At 52.8% G+C, this 24,558-nt stretch overlaps 1 protein-coding gene across 14 annotated transcripts in view; it reads left to right on the forward strand.

Annotated features, from left to right (window-relative positions):
* EHMT1 (euchromatic histone lysine methyltransferase 1) overlaps window positions 1-24,558 on the forward strand; it is a 186,227-nt gene that overhangs the window by 118,431 nt on the left and 43,238 nt on the right. For all 14 annotated transcript variants that reach the window (XM_051838873.2, XM_051838872.2, XM_051838869.2 and 11 more), the window contains 7 exons: window positions 550-681; window positions 4,435-4,580; window positions 15,317-15,460; window positions 16,436-16,662; window positions 17,623-17,796; window positions 18,791-18,873; window positions 19,903-20,009. In XM_051838873.2, coding sequence (XP_051694833.1) covers window positions 550-681; window positions 4,435-4,580; window positions 15,317-15,460; window positions 16,436-16,662; window positions 17,623-17,796; window positions 18,791-18,873; window positions 19,903-20,009 — 1,013 coding nt within the window. The remainder of the gene's footprint in view (window positions 1-549; window positions 682-4,434; window positions 4,581-15,316; window positions 15,461-16,435; window positions 16,663-17,622; window positions 17,797-18,790; window positions 18,874-19,902; window positions 20,010-24,558) is intronic.

A 24,558-nucleotide genomic window follows, 5' to 3' on the forward strand; every position in this document is an offset into this window, starting at 1 on the left:
AGCACTGCTAGTTGGCTCCCCCTGCAGTGCTGCCTCCCTGGTATAGCCAGGTTTTATTGCCCTGTGGTGAGCAGTGCACTTCGTGAACCACCCATGTCTGATGCTTGATGCATCGCCCCTTCTGTGGGAATCCCTGGCTGTCGGCTGGGATGGCTGGCAGGTTGGTACCTGCTCGCTGAGTCTGATTTCCCAGTAGCACTTTGGGCTACGTTCCCATTAATTTGGACTACTTTCATGAGCTGGGCTTTCAAACCTGCAAGTTAATTTTCTCTGTTAAATAATTCATAGAACACAGACCACATTGCAGCCCATAGTCTGGATCATTTGAGCAGCTTTGGTGTAGCCGATGCAGTCACAGGGATGTGTGTTTGCTAGTCAGGGGTGCAGCCCTTCGTGCCGCTGGGCTTCCTTGGTACCGGGTGTGGTGGGTTTCAGTTTGTGTGTTTGAGTATATGGACTAGGGTCAGCCCTTGTCCTGGCACCCAGCCTTCCTGCCCAGTGTCCTCAGCCGGGGGCAGGAGGTTCACAGCCTGTGTGTTCTGTGTGCAGGTGCAGACGCATACAAGTCTTCTTCCGGTGGCACAGAGCAGATGGCGCCCGGGGACAGCGCTGGGTATGTGGAAGTCTCGCTGGACTCCCTGGATCTCCGTGTCAAGGGAACTCTGTCCTCACAAGCAGAAGGTGAGCCTGGGTGTCATCTTGCCCTGGGTTTGTGGTCTTCCTCCTCTGTCAGCCTGTTAGACATGAGTAGACAGTCCCTGAATGGTGACTCCTGGGTGTGACACAAGCCACTCAACACATGAAGGTGAAGAAGCAGGAATCATGGGACATCACTTTGGACACTGTGCTTTGTGACGATCTCTGGTGCGGAGTGGTGGGTGGAGGTGTCTTGTGCTGAGGGCTTCGCTGTGCGGTGGACTGCATGTTAGTGCTGCGCCTCAGCAGCTCCTGCGTGCTGCTCCCATGCCAGCATTCAGCACGTCTCACATTTCTACTCTTCAAGTTTTCCTCTTTTTTAATCTACTTAGAAGGCTTATGCCACGGAAAAGTAACATTCTTTCAGAAGATGCATTGGAAACATGGGGAAGACAATGCTGTAGTGATTTTTATTCCACATGCTTCTGCAAGTGTAGGCTGTGGACTACTGTACAGGTTTTCTGAATCGTTTCCTAAATGAGGAATAGCCAGCTTATTAGAATTTGAATGCTACGGAGGTTTGATGTCATGGTGTCCATGTAATTTAGGAGATCATATCTTTAGCTTAAGACATAAGTCTTAGGCTTGTCCATCAGAGAAACAACGGAGTTTTTCTTCATGCAGCCAGTGGAGCAGAAACCTCGAATGTCCCGCACCATCGTCACCTGTGCCTTCTTTCTGGCTAAGCAGACTCAGCGTTTGGGTTTTCTGGTCACACGTGTAAATTTGGAAGGCTCTGGAAGTTAGAGATTTGAATGTGGCAGACATGTTGTTTCGTGTGATCAGTTTCACTCCAGCATGTACGTTGGAGACTGCCTGTTGCCTGTGTGTGGTGACCTTGGGTGTGCCAAGCAATGGAGACAGAGTGAGATAGCATCTATTGGCCCTCACCTAAAAACGGCTATTTCCTATCTCACACAAGGAGCTGAGGGCAGAATGGTGGAGCGGAGTAAGAGCCGGAGGGGAAGGAAAGGCTGAGGGACAGTTACCTTCTGTGGGTAGTTGGAGGACCAGGGATCCTGAGCACACTGGTGATCTCAGGCTGACGCCCCATTTACCTCCTGCGGTTGGTCAGCGTTGACCCGTCTGTTGCCCTCTGAGCTCCCTGGTGTTGTTTTTGCTTTAGAGAATCAGTGCATTGGTCACTCCTTACTGCTCAGACCTGCTGTGTGCAACTGGGGAGTCCTGCGGGAGGGTGCAGAGCCGGGCCTCGTTGGAGTGCTGCGCTGCTCAGGTGGGAAAGAGTGATCATTGTGCTTGTGGCTTACAGGGGTCCGGCTCGAGCCTTAGACTTAGGAAATATTTGTACCAAGACCAGAAGTCCCCTCTGTGTACGCATCTTTTCTTATTTTCTCTGCTCTTGGGTCTACTGTGTTGGGGTTGAGATAACCAGAAGTGGGAGGTGGCAGGAGATGGTGGTCATGTGGGGGAGCTGTGACTGACTCCTCACTGCTGGGGACAGGAGCACACCCGAGTCCAGGAGACTTGTGAGCCCTCACCGTGCTCCCTGAGTGTGCAGACACAGTGGGCGTCGCTTTACGGCTTGTCTGCCTGTCTTCCTGCTGAAGAAACCAAACTTCTGAGCAGGATTGTGTCGTTGCCCCCCCCCCCCCACCTTTGTGTGTGTGTGTGTGTGTGTGTGTGTGTGTGTGTGTGTTTTGACAGGCAGAGTGGACAGTGAGAGAGAGAGACAGAGAGAAAGGTCTTCCTTTGCTGTTGGTTCACCTTCCAATGGCCGCCGCGGCCGGCGCGCTGCGGCCGGCATACCGCGCTGATCCGATGGCAGGAGCCAGGTGCTTCTCCTGGTCTCCCATGGGGTGCAGGGCCCAAGCACTTGGGCCATCCTCCACTGCCTTCCCTGGCCACAACAGAGAGCTGGCCTGGAAGGGGGGGCAACCAGGACAGAATCCATTGCCCCTACCGGGACTAGAACCCTGTGTGCTGGCGCCGCAAGGCGGAGGATTAGCCTAGTGAGCCGCGGCCCCGGCGGCCCTCCCACTTCTGAACTGGCAATGCCCCAGCTTGAGTTTGAGCCCACTCTTTCCTTCATGTGTTTGGGAGGAGGTAACGTAGATAGGCAGCAAATGATAGAGGATTGCCCTGAACTGGAGTCAGAAACGAGGCCCTGGCTCCCTCTGTGCTCTTCGTCATTGACCCTTCACGGGGGTCTGGGGGCTCTGTGGGCCAAGGCTCCGTTGCAGGGATCGCAGAGGAATGTGACAGAAGAGCAGTGAGGGCTCTGTGGGTCAGGAGCGCCCTCTCTAAACTGCTGCTGGGTGCAGGTGTCCGAGTTGGAGCAGCAGCAGTTTGTGAGTTGAGCAGCTCTGATGTGGAAGTGGTTGACTGTGGTCAGTCAGGGCAGTGCCTGACGAGGGGCAGCGCCTGTACAGTGGCTCCTCTTCTCTCTTGTAAAATCTGGTTGTATCAGTTGCTGGCTGGTTCTGCTGGGTTGAACTTCAGTTTCATTTTTCTTGAATGCAGGTATTTACTAAAAATAGCCTGAAGCTTTGTTGATATTTGCAAATCAAGCAAGGCCAGTGTAGCCTGTTAGCTTAACTGGCTTTGTCTGCTCAACCTGTCTTTGTGCTTGGCCTCCATTTTAATTCACTTTAACAGTGTATTTTGACTTAATTAATTAGCTGTTAAAAGAGACAGACATCTTTCATTCCCTGGTTCACTGCCCAGATGCCCTGAGGCTGAGCCAGGCCAAAGCAAGGAGCCCAGAATTTAGTCCTGGTCTCCCATGGGGGTGGCAGGGATCCAAGAACTAACCTGCCGCCTCCCAAGGTATGAATTAGCCGGCAGCCAGAACTGGGAACCGAGCTGGGACTTGAACCCAGGCTTTCTGTTGTGGGACATGCACCCACTTTGCTAAGCAGTACCCAGTGCTTGCCCCAGCAGTGAACTTTTGGAAAAGAAGACGAGAGTGAATGATTTTTAGTCAAGAGAGGTAATGATTAGTGCTTGATGCATTGATTCACCTTATGTTTCTGCTTGGACTATTTGCATGAGAGAGAACTCGAAAGGCTCTGGCTTCTTTGGGAAACAACAGTGTCTATGACTACTCAGACCCCAGGGGTCTTTCTGGCTGGTCCCAGCCTCTCTCCCCACTCAGCGCTCTGCCTTTGCCAGCTCTGCAGCTCTCCAGCGGGGCCGGGCCAGGCTGGGATATGGGCCTGTGCTCCTGTGTCGGCCGTGGTCTTCGCTGAGAGAAAACGTTAACGTTTTATCCTCCTGCTGACTTTTCTCTCAGTTTCCTCACTCTTCCATCCTGTAGATTAGTACATGCTTTCTTTGGACTGTGGGAGTAGGTGAATATCATTCTAAATAATAAACAAACCATCATTAAAATCTTCCAAATTGTTTTTGCTTTTGTTTGCTGGCTGTCATTCTAAAACCAAGAGAAGAAAACAAAGGCTTAGCATGTGATGGTTTTTGTGTGAAAATCCACAGATTGCGGTGTTGCTGTTGAAGGTTCGGTCTCTCCCTGTTGAGACTGGCGCGTGTGCTGTGAGATGGATGCATGTGTGATCTTTGTGCCTGGCAGGGGCAGAGACACAGATGTCCGTTACGATGCTCTGACGGTATCGTCTGAGACTGAAGGGCCGACTGCCTCTGTCACACGCCCGTGGCTGTCTCCTTGCATGTGAGGTGGCTGCCGACTAGGATTGGTTGCTTTCTGGTTGGCCCTTTTGAGATCAGGATTTCATGAGCTGATGCATGTCTGTGTGACTTTAGGGCTGGCCAACGGTCCAGATGCGCTGGAGACAGATGGCCTCCAGGAAGTACCCCTCTGCAGCTGCAGGATGGAGACCCCCAAGAGCCGCGAGATCACCACCCTGGCCAACAGCCAGTGCATGGCTACCGAAAGTGTGGACCACGAAGTAAGACATTTACTTTCGTTTCAGCAATGTGGAACCTACCAGTGCCCCCAGAGCACAGCCTTTTCCACTCAGCTACAGGCCTGTAGCTCCCGCTCTCTGCGGGTGATTGCAGGAGCAGGCATCCTGAGCAGACTGCTCAAACCAGCAAGCAAACGCCAGCAGCAAACAAGCGGGGATGTCAGAATCATAGCCGAGAGGAAGGCTGTGTGGACTTCTCCTGCAATGACACTGTCACAAGGTTGTCCTACCTTGCTGGGCAGAGGGGAACGGATTCTGCCCAGGCTTGACGGACACCAGGGTGGGGTGGAGGTGAGCGTTGGTACCACAAGTAGGCAGTCATCATGACTCAGTCTGGATGTCACGGCCTCCAACTCCACTCCTTCCCAAGAGCCCAGAGGGAGTTTCATTTTCTGAGAATTCTTCCAGTTTTTTTTTTTTTTTTTAAAGTGGAGAGATACTCAGAAATCTTATATTTTCTGATTTATTCCTCAAATGTTCATGATGCCTGGGGCTCAGACTGGGGGCTGAGAACTCAGTCTGGGTCTCCCAAGCAGACGGCAGGAATCTGACCACTGGGGCCCTCACTGCTGCCTCCGTGGGTATTAGCGAGAGCTAGAGTCAGGAGCCAGAGCCAAGTATGGAACCTGGGCCTGCCGATGTGAAACACCAGCTTCTTAGGTGCCTGCACCCACTCTCCAGTTGTGTCTTTCTTTTTCTTTTCTTTTCTCTTCTTTTCTTTTCTTTTCTTTCTTTCTTTCTTTTTTTTTTTTTTTTTTTTTTTTTTACAGGGAGAGTTAGACAGTGAGAGAGAGAGAGAGAGAGACAGTCTTCCTTTTTCTGTTGGTTCACCTCCCAAGTGGCCACTACAGCTGGCACACTGCATCAGGAACCAGGCACCTCCTCCCGGTTTCCCATGTGGGTACAGGGCCCAAGCACTTGGGCCATCCTCCACTGACCTCCCGGGCCACAGCAGAGAGATGGACTGGAAGAGGGGCAACTGGGACAGAATCCGGCGCCCTGACCGGGACTAGTACCTGGTGTGCTGGCGCCGCAGGTGGAGGATTAGCCAAGTGAGCTGCAGCGCCAGCCTCTCCAGTTGTTTCTAACATGATTTCTTTCAGCAGTTGAGCCTTGTGGCTTGGCTGGCGGCAGCTTGTTGGCGTGGGGCCTCTGTTCTCTGGGGGAGAAGAGGTCAGCACGCCAGGTAGCCCTGTGGGTCTGTGTACTGCCTGATGGCTGCCAGGCTATCATTGCAGTGTGGTTTCCATTTTCACCAAGGACAATCCTATGCCTTTAGTCTAAGTTGTAGAAATAAGTGAAAAAAAAAAAAATTTTTTTTTTTGACAGGCAGAGTGGACAGTGAGAGAGAGAGACAGAGAGAAAGGTCTTCCTTTTTGCCGTTGGTTCACCCTGCAATGGCCGCCGCAGCTGGCGCACCGCGCTGATCCGAAGCCAGGAGCCAGGTGCTTATCCTGGTCTCCCATGGGGTGCAGGGCCCAAGCACTTGGGCCATCCTCCACTGCACTCCCGGGCCACAGCAGAGAGCTAGCCTGGAAGAGGGGCAACCGGGACAGAATCCAGCGCCCCGACCGGGACTAGAACCTGGTGTGCCAGCGCCGCAAGGTGGAGGATTAGCCTAGTGAGCCGTGGCGCTGGCCAAAATAAGTGAAATACTAAAAACTCCCCCAACGTTTGCTGTGTGTCGGACACCATCTGAGGACCCTCCACATGCAGCTCCAACAGTCATCACTCACAGTTCCACAAGTGAGGGCAGAGACCCAGCGGTGTGTCCACATCACTGATTTCCTGAGGGTGGGTCATCAGGCACAGCAGTGGCAGAAGGGGTCGGTGGCGCACTCCTGCACAGCTGTTGGCAGAGCCGATGCTGGTTCAGCAGAGGTGGTCAGGCCGGAATTGTAGTTTCTACAACATTCCCAGTTTTTGCTGGTCCAGGGATCGTGCTTTAGAAACCCCTGTTCCTCTCCTTGTATTCTCTTTTATTTATTTATTTTTTCAAAGAGCTAATTTATTTTTGAAAGGCATAGTTACAGAGTGAGGAGAGAAAGAGATCTTCCACTCCTGGTTCACTGACCAGATGACTGCACCAGCTGGGGCTGGGCCATCCTCCACTTGGGCCAACTCTTGGACCATCCTCTGCTGCTTTCCCAGGCCATTAGCTGGGAGCTGGATTGGAAGTGGAGCAGCTGGGACTTGAGCCAGAGCCCATATGACATGCTGGGACTGCAGGCAGTAGCTCAACCCACTGCACCACAGCATCGACCCCTCACATTCTTCTTTTTAACACAGGAATAGGGGAGGTATAATGAAGAAATTGTCAGTTTGAAATTTAGTTCACCTCTGATTTTTATGTCCGTGTTTTTCCGAACTTCTAGCCTAGGTACCTCCCCAGGGTAAGAAACCCGTCTGTGTGCAGTTTAGCTCGGGGTGGCTGGTGGTGTTGGGTTCTTACCCCAGGCACAGTCTCCTACAGGCTTCTCATGGGATTGTTTCTCACCTCTGAAGCTTTGTCACTGTCGCACACAGCCTGCTTCCTTTGAAAATACCCTTCCATGGTGAAAACACAGGGAGCACAGTTTCACATTACTGTGTCCCCTCTGTCACTGGACTGGTGTCACTTAGGGTGCTGTTGTGTCTCTAGCAAAAAAGAAAGGCCCTGGTGTTTGAGAAGTCGGGAGGTCATTGTCATCCCACATCAGCGTTTGATGGCTCTGTTCCTGACTCTGGTTTCCTGCCAATTTAGACCCTGGGAAGTAGCAGTGACGGCTAAGGACTGGGATACCTGCAACCCACATGGGAGACCTGGACTCAGTTCCTGACCTGGCTTCAGCCTGGCCCTGCCCTGGCTGTTGTGGGAGCCTGCAGTGGGAACGCTGTCTCTCTGTCTCTGTCTGTCAGATCATTTGCAAAGAAAGAGAAAGGGAAAAAAGAGTATTTCCTCACTTCACACAATGGATTTTCACATGTAAAAAATAGTATTTTCTCACTGTTATGTATGCTTAAACCATATTTGAATACCTGTGTCACCATTTTTCATTTTTTTACTCTGTTTGGATGCAGACAAGTTCCATGTCATGTTTGTTGCTGTGTCTTAACATCTCCTGTGTCTTTTACGCAGCCTGTTCTGTGCCTGGGCAGGTGCAGAGACACATGCGTCCCTTACGACCTACTGGTGGTGAGCCTCTGAGGCCACCGTTCTTGTAGCTGTAGTATATTCTGGGCTACACCTTTTTCCCATCTCCCATGCTGTTCACCAGGTCTGATTCTGGATTTAGTGATAGCTTTTTCATGCTCTTTCTGCGCTCCCTGTAGTTCCTCATCCAGAAATTTGATCTGTAGGTGTGAGTGTCTTCAAGTGCTGAAGATGTTTATGGTGGGGCTCATCACAGCAAGGGTGCTGCTCAGGAGTAGGACTTGGTTGGCACCAGTGTGCCTTGTTCAGCAGCCTTGTGCCTGGAGGCTTAGTATCCTCACCTGAGTCCTGCTGTCCTCCTGTGGCGACTGCAAGAATTCCTGGTGCACAGGCACTTCCCCTCCTCTGTTAGGGCTGTGGGGTGCCTCAGAGTTCTGGTTCCTTTGTGAGGGGCAGCGTGCATGGCTGCTCGTCCTCTTTTCAGAATAAGGAACCTGTTCTCTGTGACCTCCGTGGGGAGAAGTGGGCTTGCTTTTGCTTCTGCTTCCTCTCCCACCTCCCCTTCTCCCTGGAGCGTTTTTAGGAACTCACGTGCTTTTGTTGTATTCAGCGTATTATTAATGAGCTGCTTTTGTTTAAAGTTAAACACAGATCCAGAAAATCATACCAAATAAATGTTGGGCTTAATGAGTTGTGGTCCTGGCGGGCTCAGGTCAAGGGGCAGAGCTGTCTCTTCTCCCAGGCAGCCCTCCCTCCCCTGCCTCTGGAGATCACAGTGCCTGACACTCTGCCTGTCCTGAATCCTACATGCAGGTTGCAGTTCACCAGTCTCCTTTGCATTTCCTTTTTTTAAAAGATTTATTCATTTATTTGAACGGCAGAGATAGAAGGGGGGAGGGAGATGGAGAGAGACAGAGCTATCTTTCATCCGCTGGTTCACTTCCCAGTTGGCCACGATGTCCAGGTCTAGGCCAGGCTGAAGCCAGGTGCCAGGAGCTTCTTCCATGTGGGGACATCCGCTGCTGCTGCCCTAGACGCATTAGCAGGGACCTGGATCAGGAGTGGTGCAGCTGGGACTCGAAGCGGCATCTAAATGGGAAGCCAGCACCGCCGGCGTAGGCTAAGCCTTCTACATTACAGTGCCGGCCCCCAGATAAGTTCACTTTGAAAGTCTTCTGTTTTGTTTTCTGACGTGGTGACTGAGTGATGACCGCACCCTTTGGGACTCAAGCACCCTGAAGAGCAACAGGAGCCAGAGGCCATGATGAGTGCTGGGCCCCACACAGCCTGCCTGTGTGCTCCTGTGGTTGGTGGCTTTTCCCTGGTGGTGCTCAGCTGGAGGGGCCCTGGTGGTGCCCTCGAGCTGGGGTCATCTCAGCCCTCGGGTCTCACGCAGCCTCGTGCTGTGCTCCCAGAGCCGGTGTGGGTCTTGCCTGCATCTCTTCACAGCTGGTGGATTTGTCGTCAGTGCTCTCTGTGGCTTGGTCTTGCTGTCCGGTTGCTCCTTGTGTTTTGAGTGGGATTCCACATGGGTCTTGTCCTGTCTTGATGGTCAGCTTTCTTCTGTCCAGGCAGCCCTTGCTCAGTTGGCATCTTGGTCTTTGTGAGCCTGTTCTGTTGTGAGGCCTCATCTGCTCTTGGTGGAGGTCACTATGTGCAGTGTCCTGCAGCACCGTGAGCACCAGCACAGCCGCGAGCCTGCATCAGGGTTCGTGCCTGTCCTTCACATCTGTCCATTTGTGCCGCACACGGCTCGGAAGCTCCGTGGCCGCGACTTCCCAGTGCCGTCTCCATCATTGCTGGGCAGGGTCCCTGTGTGCCCTGCAGTCTGGTCTGTTGCTGACGTCGTGTCTCGGTGTTCTGTTGGTTAGTGTTTATGTGCTTCCTCTCGTTCCATGCTTTGACTTTTTTTAAAAGATTTTTTACTTATTCGAAGGCAGAGTGGCAGAGAGAGAGATAGATTGTCCAGACATTGCTTCTCCCCGCAAATGACCATGTGTTGGGCTGGGCCAGACCGAAGCCAGGAGCCCCGTCCTGGTCTCTTAAGTTGAGCAGCAGGCGCCCAAGCACTTGGGTCCTGTTTTGCTGTTTCCCAGCATGCGTTAGCAGGGAGTGGGATTGAAAGTGGAGCAACTGGGACTCAAATAGCCCTCAATGGGATGCCAGTGTCACAAGTGGTGACTTAAGCCACTGTATTGTAACACTGGCCCCCAGATTGAAATTTTTAATAGAAAAAGGCTGTCTTGTTTTGGATAGAAATATTTATCTCAGTGTTGGCTTTTTCATTTGCATGCTTGTCTGATGCCTTCAGTGGTTGCCTTGGGGCACACGGTACAGATCTGCCTTTAGTTGATGCTGTTCATGTGAGAGCCCATCACATAACCACGGCTCATACCTTTCCTTGCATCTTTTCACATGGTATAATTTTATATGTGCTGAAGACCCACTGTGTGTTGCTGTTGCTGCTTTAAACAGTGACCATTTAATTAAATTTATTAAACAGGGCCCGGAGCTGTGGGTGTAGTGGGTAAAGCCACTGCCTCCAGTGGCGGCATCCCATATGGGTGTCAGTTTGAGTCCTGGCTGCTCCACTTGCGATCCAGCTCTCTGCTATGGCATGGGAAAGCAGAGGAAGATGGCCCAAGTCCTTGGGCCCCTGCACCCATGTGGATCTGCATCTGCCTCTCTGTAATTCTGCCTTTCACGTAAATAAATAAATCTTTTAAAAAATGTATTAACCCGAGTAGTCTTAACATTAATCTTAAGCTGTTGTTTTGTGTAGATAAAAAGTCTCATCTGTTACTATGTTCCTTGTACCTAGAAACCATCTATGAACTTTTTTGTTATTGTTAGCACAGTTTTGCTGGTGATGAATTACCTGAGCTTTTGTTTGAAAAATATCTCCTTTTACCTTAAATTTTGAAAGTGTTTGTGGACAAGAATTCTGGGTTGGTCATATTCTTTCCACTCAACATGAGCAGTGCAGCTCGGGCTCATCCTACAGTCTCCGAGCCGCCTGGAACTCTTGCTCTTTTCCTTTGCATGCGATGGCCTTTCCTTCTGGTGGCCTCCAAGGTTTTCCTGTGTCTGCTTTTTAGCAGTTTGAATTTTTGTGCCTACGTGTGATGTTTCTTTCTTTCTGTGTTATTGGTGTTTGTCCTGTTTAGGTCTCTCTGAGCTTTTGACATCTTGGGTGGACATCTGCTGTTTCTCAGGATGCCTCGGCCTCTTCAGCATGTCCTTTACGTCTCTTCTCTACCCCAGTCACTTGTGTAGTTGACTGTGTGGCATGATGGTCCTGCCCTCCGTGGCCCTGCTCTCATCTCTCTTTTGGTTTTAGGGCTGGAATGATTTATACACGTTGAATATCCTGTATCTAAGATCCTGGGGACCAAGGGTCTTTCAGATTTCTATTTTTTTTAAAGATTCATTTATTTATTTGAAAGTCAGTGTTACACAGAGAGAGGAGAGGGAGAAGGAGAGGGGAAGAGAGAGAGAGAGAGAAAGAGAAAGAGAGAGAGAGGGAGGTCTTCCCTCCGATGGTTCACTCCCCAATTGACTGCAATGGACGGAACTATGCTGATCTGAAGCCAGGAGGCAGGAGCTTCTTTTGGGTCTCTCACGTGGGTGCAGGGGCCCAAGGACTTGGGCCATCTTCTACTGGTTTCCCAAGCCATAGCAGAGAGCTGGATTGGAAGAGGAGCAGCCGTGCCTAGAACCTGTGCCCATATGGGATGCCGGCACTTCAGGCCAGGGCGTTAACCTGCTGCACCACAGCACCGGCCCCAGATTTCACATTTCTGTGAGATTTGGGAACATCTGCATAGACGTAATGAGTTCCCTTGGAAACTAGGTTCAAGTGTAGACATGCCTGCATCTGAGTTTCATGTGTGCCCTGTACACACAGCATTCTCCATGTGCCTTGTTTTCCCTGTAGCCTCTGAGTCACTGAGGCTGGGTATGGGATTTTCTACTTGTGTTCAGGCAGTTTTGCATTTGGGAGTTTTTTTAATTTCAGATTCTGAAATGGGGATGCTCACCCTATATTGACCTTTTATCAAAGTCACTAGGTCTTTTTTTTTTTTTTTTTTTTTTGACAGGCAGAGTGGACAGTGAGAGAGAGACAGAGAGAAAGGTCTTCCTTTGCCGTTGGTTCACTCTCCAATGGCCGCCGCGGCTGGCGCACTACACTGATCCGATGGCAGGAGCCAGGTGCTTCTCCTGGTCTCCCATGGGGTGCAGGGCCCAAGCACTTGGACCATCATCCACTGCACTCCCAGGCCACAGCAGAGAGCTGGCCTGGAAGAGGGGCAACCAGACAGACTCCGGCGCCCCAACCGGGACTAGAACCTGGTGTGCTGGCGCCGCAAGGTGGAGGATTAGCCTAGTGAGCCGCGGCGCCGGCCCAATTGTTTTCTTCTTCTTCTTCTTCTTCTTCTTTTTTTTTTTTTTTTTAATATTTTGTTTGTTTATTTGAGGAGCAGAATTATAGACAGAGAAAGGGAGAGAAAGAGAAAGGTCTTCCATCTGCTGGTTCACTCCCCAAATGATGCCACAGCAAGTGCCTAGCTGATCCGGAAGCCAGGAGCTTCTTCCAGGTCTCTCGTGCGGGTGCAGGGCCCAAGGACTCGGGCCATCTTCCGCTGCTTTCCCAGGCCACAACAGAGAGGTGGATCGGAAGAGGAGCAGCTGGGACTCGAAGTGGCACCCATATGGGTTGCTGGTGCCACAGTTTTCGGAGGCTTAGCCCACTGTGCCACAGCTCTGGCCCTGATTGTTTTTCTTGTGGCTGTGGGTTCAGTGTCCTCGGGTGGAAGACTTCTCACCCTCAGTATGGAGGTGGGGGTGGGTGCTGTTCTGGCTGTTGCTGGATTTTATCTACATCTCTGTCCTCTTCCCACTAGAGCTCTGCATCACCCCCAGTTGAGCGTCACTGCTTTGCCTGACCTCATGCGGAGGCTCATGTTGTACAGCAGCTGTTTTCCAAGCCTTCCTATTTCACCCTTATCCTTTGGCTTGCCGTGTGCTGCTGCCTCTGAGGAGGGTGCCCTCCCTTCCCCACCCCTGCTGATAAGAGTGCTTTTGCTTATGGCTCGGTACTGGCTGCCTGGTGACGGGGTGATTTGCAGGTTCTGTGTACCTAGGCCTTGTCCTTCCAGCTCATTGCAAGAGAGCCCACCTCAGTGGTGTCGAGTAGTGTCTTAGGTCGAGGACTTTGGCTGTCCTTCCCCGGAGACAGAGGATGATCCTGCTGTTGTCCTCCCTTCTCCCGTCACAATGCGCCAGGCCATGGGGTTTGCTCTGCTTCCTGGCCACTTTTGTTCAGTCAGGGAGATGGGTCCTCATGAGCTTCCCACCAAGGAAGTAGAAATCTGAGGACCAGAGCTAGAGATGGGTGCTGACTGCCTGGGGCAGCTCCCAGGGTTTTGGCTTTGAGCAATCCAGTGGAAGCTTCAGCCGTGGTTCCTGTTGTGGCTTTCTGGAAGCACAGCCTGTAGTCTGGTGGTTTTGTAGTTGGCCGAGGCTCTTATTTGAAAGTAAGAGTTACACAGAGAGAACAGAGGCAAAGAGAGAGGTCTGTCATCTGCTGGCTCACTTCCCATTTGGCCGCAATGGCTGACGCTGCGCCAATCGAAGCCCGGAATCAGGAGCTTCTTCTGGGTCTCCCACGTGGGTGCAGGGGCCAAGGACTTGGGCCATCTTCTACTGCTTTCCCAGGCCACAGCAGAGAGCTGGATCAAAAGTGGAACAGCCGTGTCTGAAACCAGCACCCATATGGGATGTTGGTGCTTCAGGCCAGGGCGTTAACCTGCTACGCCACTGCAGCGGCCCCACTCCAAGCCTTCTGACCATAGAGGAGGCTGTCTCCCACTCTGCCCTCTCTGGGGCAACATCACCTGGCGGCTGTCACTCCTGCGCCTCAGGACCTCAATGTGTCGCCGCCCAAGGTGCTCATAGTGGCTCCTCCTCACCTTGAAAGAGCTGCTCTCTGCTGTCATTCAGACCTGCTTTGGGTGTCTCCCGTGGTTTCTTGTTGATCCCTGTACTGCGCGCCCCTCAGGAGCTGTAGACAGGCAGGGCTGAGCTGGAGTGTGTGCACAGCTGAGCCAGGTGTGTGTGTGTGTGTGTGTGCGCGCGCCTTCCTTTCCATCCCTGCTTGTTTCATTTTCCTTGAAGTTAATAATTACTTCCTTTTTATCCTTTGATTCCCCTGTGCTTGTTCACAGTGTGCTCCCCCACTGGCAGCATTGCACGTTTGTGTGGGGAGTGTCAGACATCCTGCTCTGCGCCTGTCCTGGGCTGTCTTGCAGTACATCTCTGGGAAAGGTGTGTGGGAGACCAGAGACGCGGCTTCTCGCCAGGCCTGTCTGTCTGGGTGTGTGCTCTCCTGTCCCTCAACACCATCTCTGCATTCCTTATAATTCTTTCGTTGTCGCTGTCTGGCTGCTGTCTGGTTTTTACCTTGGCGCCCCAACCGGGACTAGAACTCAGAGTACTGGCACTGCAGGTGGAGGATTAGCCTAGTGAGTCGCAGCGCCGGCTGACATTTAGCATTTTTTATGATTATGTGAATAATTCGGGGGTCACTCTAAAACAAATCAGATAAAATACTTACACAAAAAAGTATAAACCAGCTCTTTTTCCAAAACACAGGCAAAATCATTATTAACATTTTTTATTGCCCAGGGAGGGCTCATGGCCTGGCTCACTGAGGTGCTGGCAGTGTCCTTACAATGCTCCTGGTGACCCTGACAGGGCCCGTGTGGGTGGACAGGGTGGCTGCTGCTGTGTTGTAGTGGTGCATCCCTCCAGGTGCCCGTGTGGTGCTCCTCAGTCCCGTCTTCAGGTGGTGTCCTCGGAAGTCTGCGGCAGTAATTTTCCTAGCTCCTTTTTTCCAGATTGCTTGGGGCTTCGGCTTCTGCAGGTGCCACAGCTGCAACAGAACTGTTTCTCTGGGTGCCAGGAAGCCTACACAGTTCCTCATGTGTTTTGGGAGCACCCGTAGTTCTCTTGGGTCACCGGTCACTCTGTTCTCTGCTTGTGTACTGTTGCACTAGCTGTTCTCTTACTGGGTGTTTGCTGGTAGCCAGTCGATCATTGCAGAACAGCAGCCCCTGGGATGTCTCTACTCCCCACCCCAAGCAGCCTTGTTCCACCTCTGTGCACATCGTGGGTCCCTCAGGCAGACCCAATAGTCTCTAAGTCTCTGCTTCTCACATCTCAGCTGTGACCCCCGGGACAGGGTGCTCTGACTGCCCTGGCTGCTGGAGGCTCACTGTGCTGTTCCCAGTGCTGGCCTGTGACGGCCTGGGCTTCCTTGCCCCATGCACGTCCATTTCCTCTGCTGCCCGCCCAAGACCCCTTCATTTCTGCCCACTCCTGTCTCCCTGAACGTGGTCATGTGACTGTCATTTTCTGCAGGCTGTGCGGAAGACCTTGGCTTCCTGCCCCAGTGCTGGCAGGTGCCCTGCACACGCTCATGGACCTGGCCTGCTTTGCCGGGCACCCCTTATGAGCTCCCATCACTGAGCACTGGGGTCCTGCAGCAGGGCTGTCACTGACCTCTTGTGTTTTCTGCCTGCAGCTGGGCCGCTGCACAAACAGCGTGGTGAAGTACGAGCTGATGCGCCCATCCAACAAGGCGCCACTCTTGGTGCTGTGTGAAGACCACCGGGGCCGCATGGTAAAGCACCAGTGCTGTCCTGGCTGCGGCTACTTCTGCACGGCGGTAAGAGTCTGGCCTGGCCAGGGCCTCGCATGTCCTCTGCCTGGGCCCCTGTCTAGTCATGGGCACCTGCTCTTGGCTGCATCTGCCCTGCTGCAGCAGACATGTCCCATCCGGGGCTGCAGCACCTCACGATCCCCTCTCCAGCTACTGAGCTCATCCTAGACTGATTCCTTTGTCCCAGTTCCCTCCTGCCTGCTTGGGAGCCTTTGGCTTTCAGAGGTGACTGGGACTGTGGAGCCTGGGCACCATCCATCCCCATGACAGGACTGTGAACCTCCGGTCCACACACAGGGCACTTTCTCTTAAGGAGAGCCGTGGCTTCTGCCCTTGGCTGCCCTGCTTCTGCTGACTGAGGGTTGCCCGGGCCCCTGAGGATGGGCTCCTCCCTTGTAGCATGCTCCTGTGCGAGTGTCCACATGGATGAGTGCTCCCTTTGCCTGCAGCCTCAGGTGCCTACAGGCACCCTCCAGCCCCTTTGTGGACCTGGGCTTAGGACGTCCCCTCTGGAACTTCTCTCTGGACTTCACACCTAGGTGCCCCTCCCTGTCTTTAGCTTCTGTTATAAAAAACAGAAGCTGCTTCTCCATGTCATTGTCCCTGACTTTCTGCAGGAACACCGGTCCCTCCTGTGGTTTGCCTGAAACAAAGCACACATCTGGGGCATCTCTGTCCTCCTGACCTTCCTGTCTCATCAGCCCTCAGAGAATGGGCCCTTGTCTCTTGTTCAGAATGGCCAGAGAGCTTGTTGGCAGAGCAGGGCTGGGGCACGCACCCGGTGGCTCTGCCCAGCCTCAGCCTCAGCTTCTGCTTCAAGGTTGGGCCTGCGTTGGCTGCTTTGCCAACCCTGGGACCTCCTCCCAACACTGATGCTGGTCTGGGCAGGACTGGACTTCCTCTCCAAGCCCCTGCCAGGGTCACTCATGCATTCGGTCCACTGGGTTATTCTAAAATGATGTCTCTTCTTACTGTTTTTAGGGTAATTTCATGGAATGTCAGCCCGAAAGCAGCATCTCTCATCGTTTCCACAAAGACTGTGCCTCTCGCGTCAACAATGCCAGCTACTGTCCCCACTGCGGGGAGGACACCTCCAAGGCCAAAGAGGTGACAATAGCCAAGGCAGACACAACCTCCACCGTGACACTGGCCCCTGGGCAAGAGAAGAACTCAGCGGCAGAAGGCAGGGCAGACACCACTACGGGCAGGTACAGGGCCATTGGCCGAGCTTTCCCGTTTGTCTGAAAGTGTGGCTGCCTTTCCTTGTTAGTTGATTTATGCTGTTATCCGAAAGCCACCAACTCTGAACCTTGTTGAGATTGCTGACATTCAAGAAACACCGAAGTTTGTTAGTAGCCAATCTCTTTCAGTTTGGTTTCTTAGATTCATTCATTTGCTTATTTTTGAACCAAGTTTCACACTACCCTGGCTGATGCAGCTGTATAGTGTTTCTGTCTCTAGAACAGCCCCCAGAGGTACCTGTGCACATCTGGTCCGTGAGTGCCAGCTTCCACTGAGTTACCTGGCAGTAAGGTTTGAGGGCCCCAAATGAAGACAGGAAACAGCAATCTTAGAAGAGATGGAAATATTCTTATTGGACACATACCTTTGTCTTCTTGAAAGTCCGGGAGAAAGTGCTGAACAAACAGAGGTGCAGGTGTCAGGTGCCCCACTCCCTGCTGGACAACAAAGTGATGAAAGAGATTCAGTACAATCTGTAGACTGTCTAACAGAACAAGCGCCTTTGGAAATATCACACTGAAGGTCACTTAAAACACTCCCAGTCTGGATGTACCCAGTTACAGACTGGAACACCTCTATTTTCTTCATGTGAACCTCTGGCCTCCTGCACCTGACCCCAGTCCCGTGAGTGTCCTTTGTGGGGAGTGGGCAGTGGCCCCAGTAGATCCAGCCTAAAGCTCCCTCAGAAGACAGATCGGAGCACATGGCCCGAAGTGATGCGGACACTGAGTGAAGTTGTGAGCACATGTGATGAGGAATCTGATTACGAATCCTGGCCTGGCACATGCAGGGGCTGGGAGGGCAGGGAGTTGAGGGAGTAGGCAGGCATTCTCCTCAGAAGAGCCGCGTGCTCTAGAGGTCAGCGTAACCTGGGTCTCTGTTCACTGTCTGAAATTGAACGTGTCGCTGCTTTCCTCCCCTGAAAGCACTGTGGGACCGCTGCTGTCAGAGGATGACAAGCCGCAGAGCGCAGCTGCCCCAGCCGCCGAAGGCGTTGACCCCACAGGAGCCGGCGGGCTCGCGAGGCCCACCTCCGGGCTTTGCCAGGGACCCGGGAAGGAAACCCTGGAAAGTGCGCTGATTGCACTCGACTCGGAAAAGTAAGAGCAGGGCTGCGTGCCCAGAGGTTTCCCGGGGCACCTGTGACTGTGTTCCCCACATTCTGCTTGCAGCTGGGGTCGTGCTGTCCATCAGAACACCTCGCCAGTGTTCATGCGATATTGTGAGAGTGTTGCTAGTTTTTGTCCTTGTTACACCGTGACCAAAAGGAGACAACTCTGAAATCTGGCGGTCTGAGATTTCACAGACATAGGCCCATTTGCATTTGGGCTGTGGCCCCTGTCCCCTGGCTGGGCAGTGCAAGGGTTGGGTCAAGAGACCCCTCAGTCTTCCAAACACAGCTCGCCCGCTTCTGGCCCCATGAGGCCTGGGGCAGCTTTGCCTTCCTTAGTGACGTGCATGGGGTCATAGCCAGGGGACACAGGCGCACTCTGGTGTTGGCAAGTCCGTCCCCAGTGCTTCCTCAGCAGGTGGCTTCTCCCTTCCCTCCTGTCCATCCACCTCAGGGCCGTTCTTTCAGTGACTGTTGTGTCCATTGCTGCCCACGATCCCTGCACACTGACCGGGGCCTGCACTATTTCTGCCTGCCCTTTGACTGTCAGCTTAGTTTTTGACTGACACAGCAAAAGTGCCTGTGTTCCCACTCTGCCCGCCCTGTATGCTCATTGCAGCTAGAGGATGACCAGTGCACATAGTGTGACAAGGGTCAGCTCCCACTCAAGATGGGCCCCACATGCCGTTGTGCTGAGCATATCTCAGCAGTCCTCAAGGCCTCTGGGACCTCATTCCACTTGCCGGAGGTTCCTGTGTGCCATGGTTGCTTCTGACAACAGTGGGGGGCACTCAGGTGCCATGAGCCAGACACAGTTGTTTATTTTTGTTGTTGTTACCATGAGATCCCCAACACTGGCAGGGTTGGTGCCCTTGACTCTGAGGAATTGGTAGGTAGTGGTCACCCGGGCCCTTGAGCTCCCAGCTTCTTTCTCATGTGCGAGACATGGAGCCCAGCTGACTCTGTGCTGTGCTTTCCTGCAGACCCAAGAAGCTGCGCTTCCACCCAAAGCAGCTGTACTTCTCCGCCAGGCAAGGGGAGCTGCAGAAAGTGCTCCTCATGCTGGGTGAGTAGCAGTGCCGCGCACACGCGGGCCTCTGCTGGGACTCACATGGGACCAGGGTGGTCAGGGACTGGGCTGCCCACTGGTGTACAGCCTGCTGCTGGGCTGGCATTGGAAACATTCCCTATGCATCTTTTAATGCCTGGAAAGGAATTAGAGATGGGGTTATTCAATCAAGCGGAAATATAGAGGCTACAAAAAGTGAGATGAGTGTGGCAGGGCCTGGAGTGGGGGCAGTCGTGGTGTAAACAAAGGCCAGATTTGGAGCCCATTGCTGAGTCGTGTTTTATGACAGACAGCCCTGTTGTTTTAAATTCCCCGCACCCAGAAGCCTGCTTTCCAGACCCTTCCTGGTGCCGATTTGATCTCTGATCTCATAACTCTAGGCTTCAGTTCTGATGTTTGTCTTCCCTGGGTTGAAAAGGGTGATTTTATGTCTTTTACTTCACAGTACCTCACGAAAGATGCTAAACCGTTTTGTTCTTTAAAAAACATCCTCGATGTCTTGTTCTGTGTGAGCGCCTGTGGTTGGCTCTGCCTCCTGCAAGTCCCGTCTTACCCTCTGAGCAGATGCAGCACTGTCTCTGTTCAGATGTGGATGACCAGTATGGCCATTTTATTCATTTTCCTCCTGGATTTTGCACGGTGCAAAGGTGGTGCCCTTGCTGAATGTCCATCCAGGGCCTTGCTCCCGCCCCACAGAGGGTGACTACTCTCAGGTCATTTTGCCCTTGCTGGTGCCTCAAGGGGCATGGGGCTACTTTTAACCAGGAGTGATAAAAACATAGAAAAAAACCAAGAAATTGGAAGCATCCCAGGGTTTGAGGAGGGGTGTGAGATCATTTCTGATGGACAGAGCTGCCTGCAAAGGTCTACCTAGAGCTGAGCTGGGTGCCTGGGCACTCACCTGAGGGCCTGATCCTGTTACCAGAGTTGCTGTTGATCTTGACGCATCCATTTGGTCCTTCGTGACTGCCTGAGTGGTGGTGTGGCTGTCTCAGAAGTAAGTAGTGAAATCGTGTTTGTTCACAGTTGATGGAATCGACCCCAACTTCAAAATGGAGCACCAGAGTAAGCGGTCCCCACTGCATGCCGCGGCAGAGGCTGGCCACGTGGACATCTGCCACATGCTCGTTCAGGTTTGGCCTTGGCTGTCCCCGAGCCTCTTGTCCGTCCTCTGTCTGGGTAGAACTGTTCCCTATTCGTGGTTTTCACTGGGGAAAAGTCAGGTAGTGCTGTGAGCCTGAGAGGGAAACCCATACTTGTGTCAGGGTGCTTCCATGTGTGCCACCCCCTCTGAAGATAGCGTGCTGTTTTTCTAAGGTTTTCTAACGTTCAGGCTGCAGATCTCATTTTAGTACTTGCTGGATTGCCACCATGGAAGGGGAGGGAGCAGCCCAAAGACAGACACTTCTGCTTCCCCAGCCCTGATTGTCAGTTGTCTCATTAGGTCTCCTGATTTAAGTCAGAATTTCTGGTAATTATTTGATTATGTAAATACTTTCTTTTTTTTCTTAATTTTCATTTTATTTGAAAGAAATCTTGTATTTGCTGGTTTACTCTATAGTTGCCCACAACAACCAGGACAGGGGCAAGCCAAAGCCAGGAACCTGGAACATGAGTAGCGGGGACCTAAGTACTTGAGCCATCACCCACTGCCTCACAGGTGTGCATTGGCAGGGAGCTGGATCAGAAGTGGAGCAGTCAGGACTTGAGCCAGCCCTTTCTCCGCGGGGTGTGGGCATCCTACATCCCCTGTAAGTGCTTTCTGAGCCGAGCTGCGTCATCCTCGACGGCTTGTTCTGTGTGAGCGCCTGTGGTTGGCTCTGCCTCTGCAAGTCCCGTCTTACCCTCTGAGCAGATGCAGCACTGTCTCTGCTCAGATGTGGATGCTGTGGTACCAGCTCTTGTGTTGCCGCCCCTGGACCTCGTGTCCCCAGTCCTGCATTCAGTTCCCGTCTCCTGGATGCCACATTTTAAGTCCATTTCAGTCTAACTTTTCGTCGTTCTGATGTTACCTACCCTTTGTTTCTAGAACCTTCAGGAACTTTCCTTTAAACCCATTGGTTCAAAGTCCCACCTCAACGTAGCATAGACCCTCCGATCCCTTGGGCTTGTGACTTGCACACTCAGTGTCGGCGTCCTGGCAGGTGTTCCCATGACTGCTCTGAAAAGGGCCTCCTGGAGTCTTTGGCTGGGTCTGCTGTTCGACCTTGCTGAGGTCCATCTTGATGCACTTTTTTTTTTTTTTTTTGACAGGCAGAGTGGATAGTGAGAGAGAGAGACAGAGAGAAAGGTCTTCCTTTTGCCATTGGTTCACCCTCCAATGGCCGCCACGGCTGGCGCGCTGCCGAAGGCAGGAGCCAGGTGCTTCTCCTGGTCTCCCATGGGGTGCAGGGCCCAAGCACTTGGGCCATCCTCCACTGCACTCCCGGGCCACAGCAGAGAGCTGGCCTGGAAGAGGGGCAACCGGGACAGAATCCGGCGCCCTGACTGGGACTAAAACCTGGTGTGCCGGCGCCACTAGGTGGAGGATTAGCCTAGTGAGCCGCAGCGCCGGCCCGTCTTGATGCACTTTTAGGAGGTGTTTTCAACTTTACCTTCCAGCTCCGTGGGAATTCTTACTCTGCACTGAGTGTCTCTTCCTGTCTGCACTGAGTGTCTCTTCCTGCCCCCTGGTGGTTCTGTTGTCAGACACCAGGGGTGCACGTCTCAGTGGTAACCAGAGCCTTAGCCTTAGCCTTAGGCCAGAGGAGAGCTGCATTTTCCTGGGACAGGTAAAGGGGACAGTGAGACTGGAGCGTTCCCTAAAGAGGTTTCCTTCCTGGGAAGCAGTTTGGGAGGGGTTTTGTACCACGTGGGCGAGGCGTGTCCAGGCTTGCTTCGTGAGGTTCAGAGCCCCTGATTTCCTTGACCATGGTGCTTGTTGAAGGGCAGCCTACCTGCTGCCTCCTTTGATAAACATTGTGCAGAGTAAACTGAGTCATGCTCCACTCCAGTTCCTGAACCCCCTTGCCTAGATCCCACCCTCGTTGCAAGTCCCCCCTGCAGCCTTCCCCTTCTCCTAGGGTAAGGGAGGGAAGCCATTCTTCTGTCACTGTGTCCTGCTGAACAGGGGGGCTGCCCTCCTCCAGGTTCCAGGAAAGCAACATGCATGCTGCAACATCAGGGTGTGTCTTGGTTGAGCAGGAGCAGCTGTCAAGGCTGTTGGCAATGAGGCAGGGTATCGAGATGTGTGCCTGTCATCGTTGGCTTTAGGCCTGCACTGCTCACAGGGGTTCTTCCTGGAGGGTCAGGGGAGGTTCAGGAGCCTTCTTCACTCAGCTCTGGGGAATCCAGAGTTGTCCTGTCTTGTCATTGAAGAGAAGGAGGAGGGTGAGCAGTCCCATGTCTCGTCCAGTCCTAACCAGATGGCATCTTTCAGGTCTTAAGGGTAGCCCCATCTCCTGGTCTCCGTGGAGGCCTCAGCTCCCTGCTTGTGGGTGGGGTCTATCTCAGTGGATGAGGGCTGGTTGCTGTTTGCAGCTGGGTGGAGAGCAGCCACCACCTGCCCTGATGGCATCCGTGTCTCATGGCTCTCTGAGCAGGCTGAGAGGCAACCACGGTGGGCAGGGTCTGACCCCACAACTCAAACTGACCAGGACCTAAAGTTCTGTTGGGGCTGCTGTAACTCGGGTGAGTCGTGGATGAGAGCTTCCACCAGTTTTCTTGAGTTTTCTGAAGGTTTGGCTCAGGGCACCCTCAGGGTCTGATTGCCTCTCTCCATCCTTCCAGGCAACTACAGTACAGGCAGCAGGCAGTTTCCAACCTAGCTCTAAAGCCTGGAACACTGCAGACCTCTCCTGTCACATAACTGCCATCCCGTGTCACTGGCCACTCCTGGGCCGACCGGGTCTAAGCTGATTTCATAGGTTTGCAGGGGCTTCTCCAGCCTTTTCAGTTGGGTGGAGGAAGACTCTGGCCCCCCATGAAGGAGCTGTAAGCGTGGGGGTGTTCAGATTACCCCGGGGCTATGTTGTGACTGTGAGGCCCACTGTCCACCCTCTTTGGCCAGCGGGGTGCAGCAGGCCTGGTCTGCATCGGGTTTCTATGTCATCGATCAATCCCTTTCCCTGGCTTTCGCATCTTAAGCAGCCAGTTGTATACCTTTGCTGTAACAACTGGGTCAGGCGCACGCCTTGCGACTCCAGTGTAGTTTCTGTGTGATCTACACTTCTCTGTCATTTCTTTTGGTAGTTTTTATCCCCAGAGTTACTCAAGCTTGGAAACCTTCTCGCTAGCCTCCCTGAGTCTCCCTAGGAGCCCTGAGGCTCCCCTGCTGAAGGCATGTTAGGTTCCCCAGGGCACTGGGATTCTTCCTCTCAGTTCTGCCCTCCCGCAACCATGTCGGCTTTGCCATGCCTCTTGTGGCTTCAGAGTCCCTCCTGGTGTCCTCTGTGGTATATACAGCTGCCTGTTTGCTGTACAGCCTGTAGCATCCTGATTGCCTGGCTGTTAGCATTTGGGCATCCTCTCTCTCGGGAGCTGGCCATGGGCATCGACCTCTGAGATGGTACACCTGGAGCAGGTACAGGATATGAAAGTCTTTCCTGCCCCCATTTCCAGTGCCCTCGCCAGTGCTGTCATTTCTGCCTTTTGTGCAGACACCTGGAGAGTGACTCTGAGCTTCCCAGTGGCATGCCCTGCCCTGCACTGACCACTTACCCCCTGCTGCCGTCACACTCCACATGTCCTCTGCCTTCAGCCCTTCCCTGCCTCGGACACCAGGACTGGCGCTGCAAGGGTGTTCCTGTGCTTGGGTCCTGAGACACTGGCAGTAGCAGGGCAGGTTCAGGGGCTGCCAGGGTAGTAGAGTGATGTTCCGATACCCAGCCATCATCAACTGATTCTGCCCTTTTGGATTCAAAACATTTGCCGCTTGGTATGAAGTCCAGGCAGTTAAAATTGGGTTTTCTGTTTCTCTAATCAGCAGACACATGGCTGGCACTGCCCTTAGCAGGACACTGTATCTAAACTTCTAGAAAAGTAAGCCCCCATGCATTTTATTTATTTGAAAGGTGGAGTTAGAGAGAGGGAGAGGGAGAGGCAGAGAGAGGGAGGGAGGGAGTTAGGGGGAGAGAGAGGGAGAGGCAGAGAGAGATCTCCCATCTGCTGGTTTGCTCTCCAGATGGTCACAATGCCTGTGGCTGGGACAGGCCCAGGCCAGGAGCCTGGAACTCCATTTGCTTTTCCACATGGGTGACAGGGGCCCAAGTACCTGGGCCATCTTCCACTGCCTTCTGAGATGCACTTGAACTGGGGCTCATTTGGGACGTCGGCTTTGCAGGTGGTGGCTTGGCCCACTGTGCCACAATACAGGTAGGCAAATCCCATCAGTGTGTCCTCAGTTGGGACACAGCCAAGTCACAAGTTGTCCACCTGTGATCTTGGGGCAAGCTCTGTTGTCCTTTTGTGGTTAGAAATCCTGGACATTTCACAGTCTCTCTAGATATTTGTGTTTTTTCTTTTGGTACTTTGTATTCTCCCTTTGTCAGATAATTGATTTTTTATTTTTATTTATTTATTTAGAGAGAGAGAGAAAGCAGACAGGTAGAGTTCACCTGTGCTGGTTCACTACCCAGATGGCCAGGACTAGCTTGTGACCAACGCCTGGGCCTGGGAACTCAATCCAGGTTCTCCCACTTAGAT

Source organism: Oryctolagus cuniculus, chromosome 1 (genome assembly GCF_964237555.1).
Source record: "Oryctolagus cuniculus chromosome 1, mOryCun1.1, whole genome shotgun sequence".
NCBI classification, from domain to species: Eukaryota; Metazoa; Chordata; class Mammalia; order Lagomorpha; family Leporidae; genus Oryctolagus; species Oryctolagus cuniculus.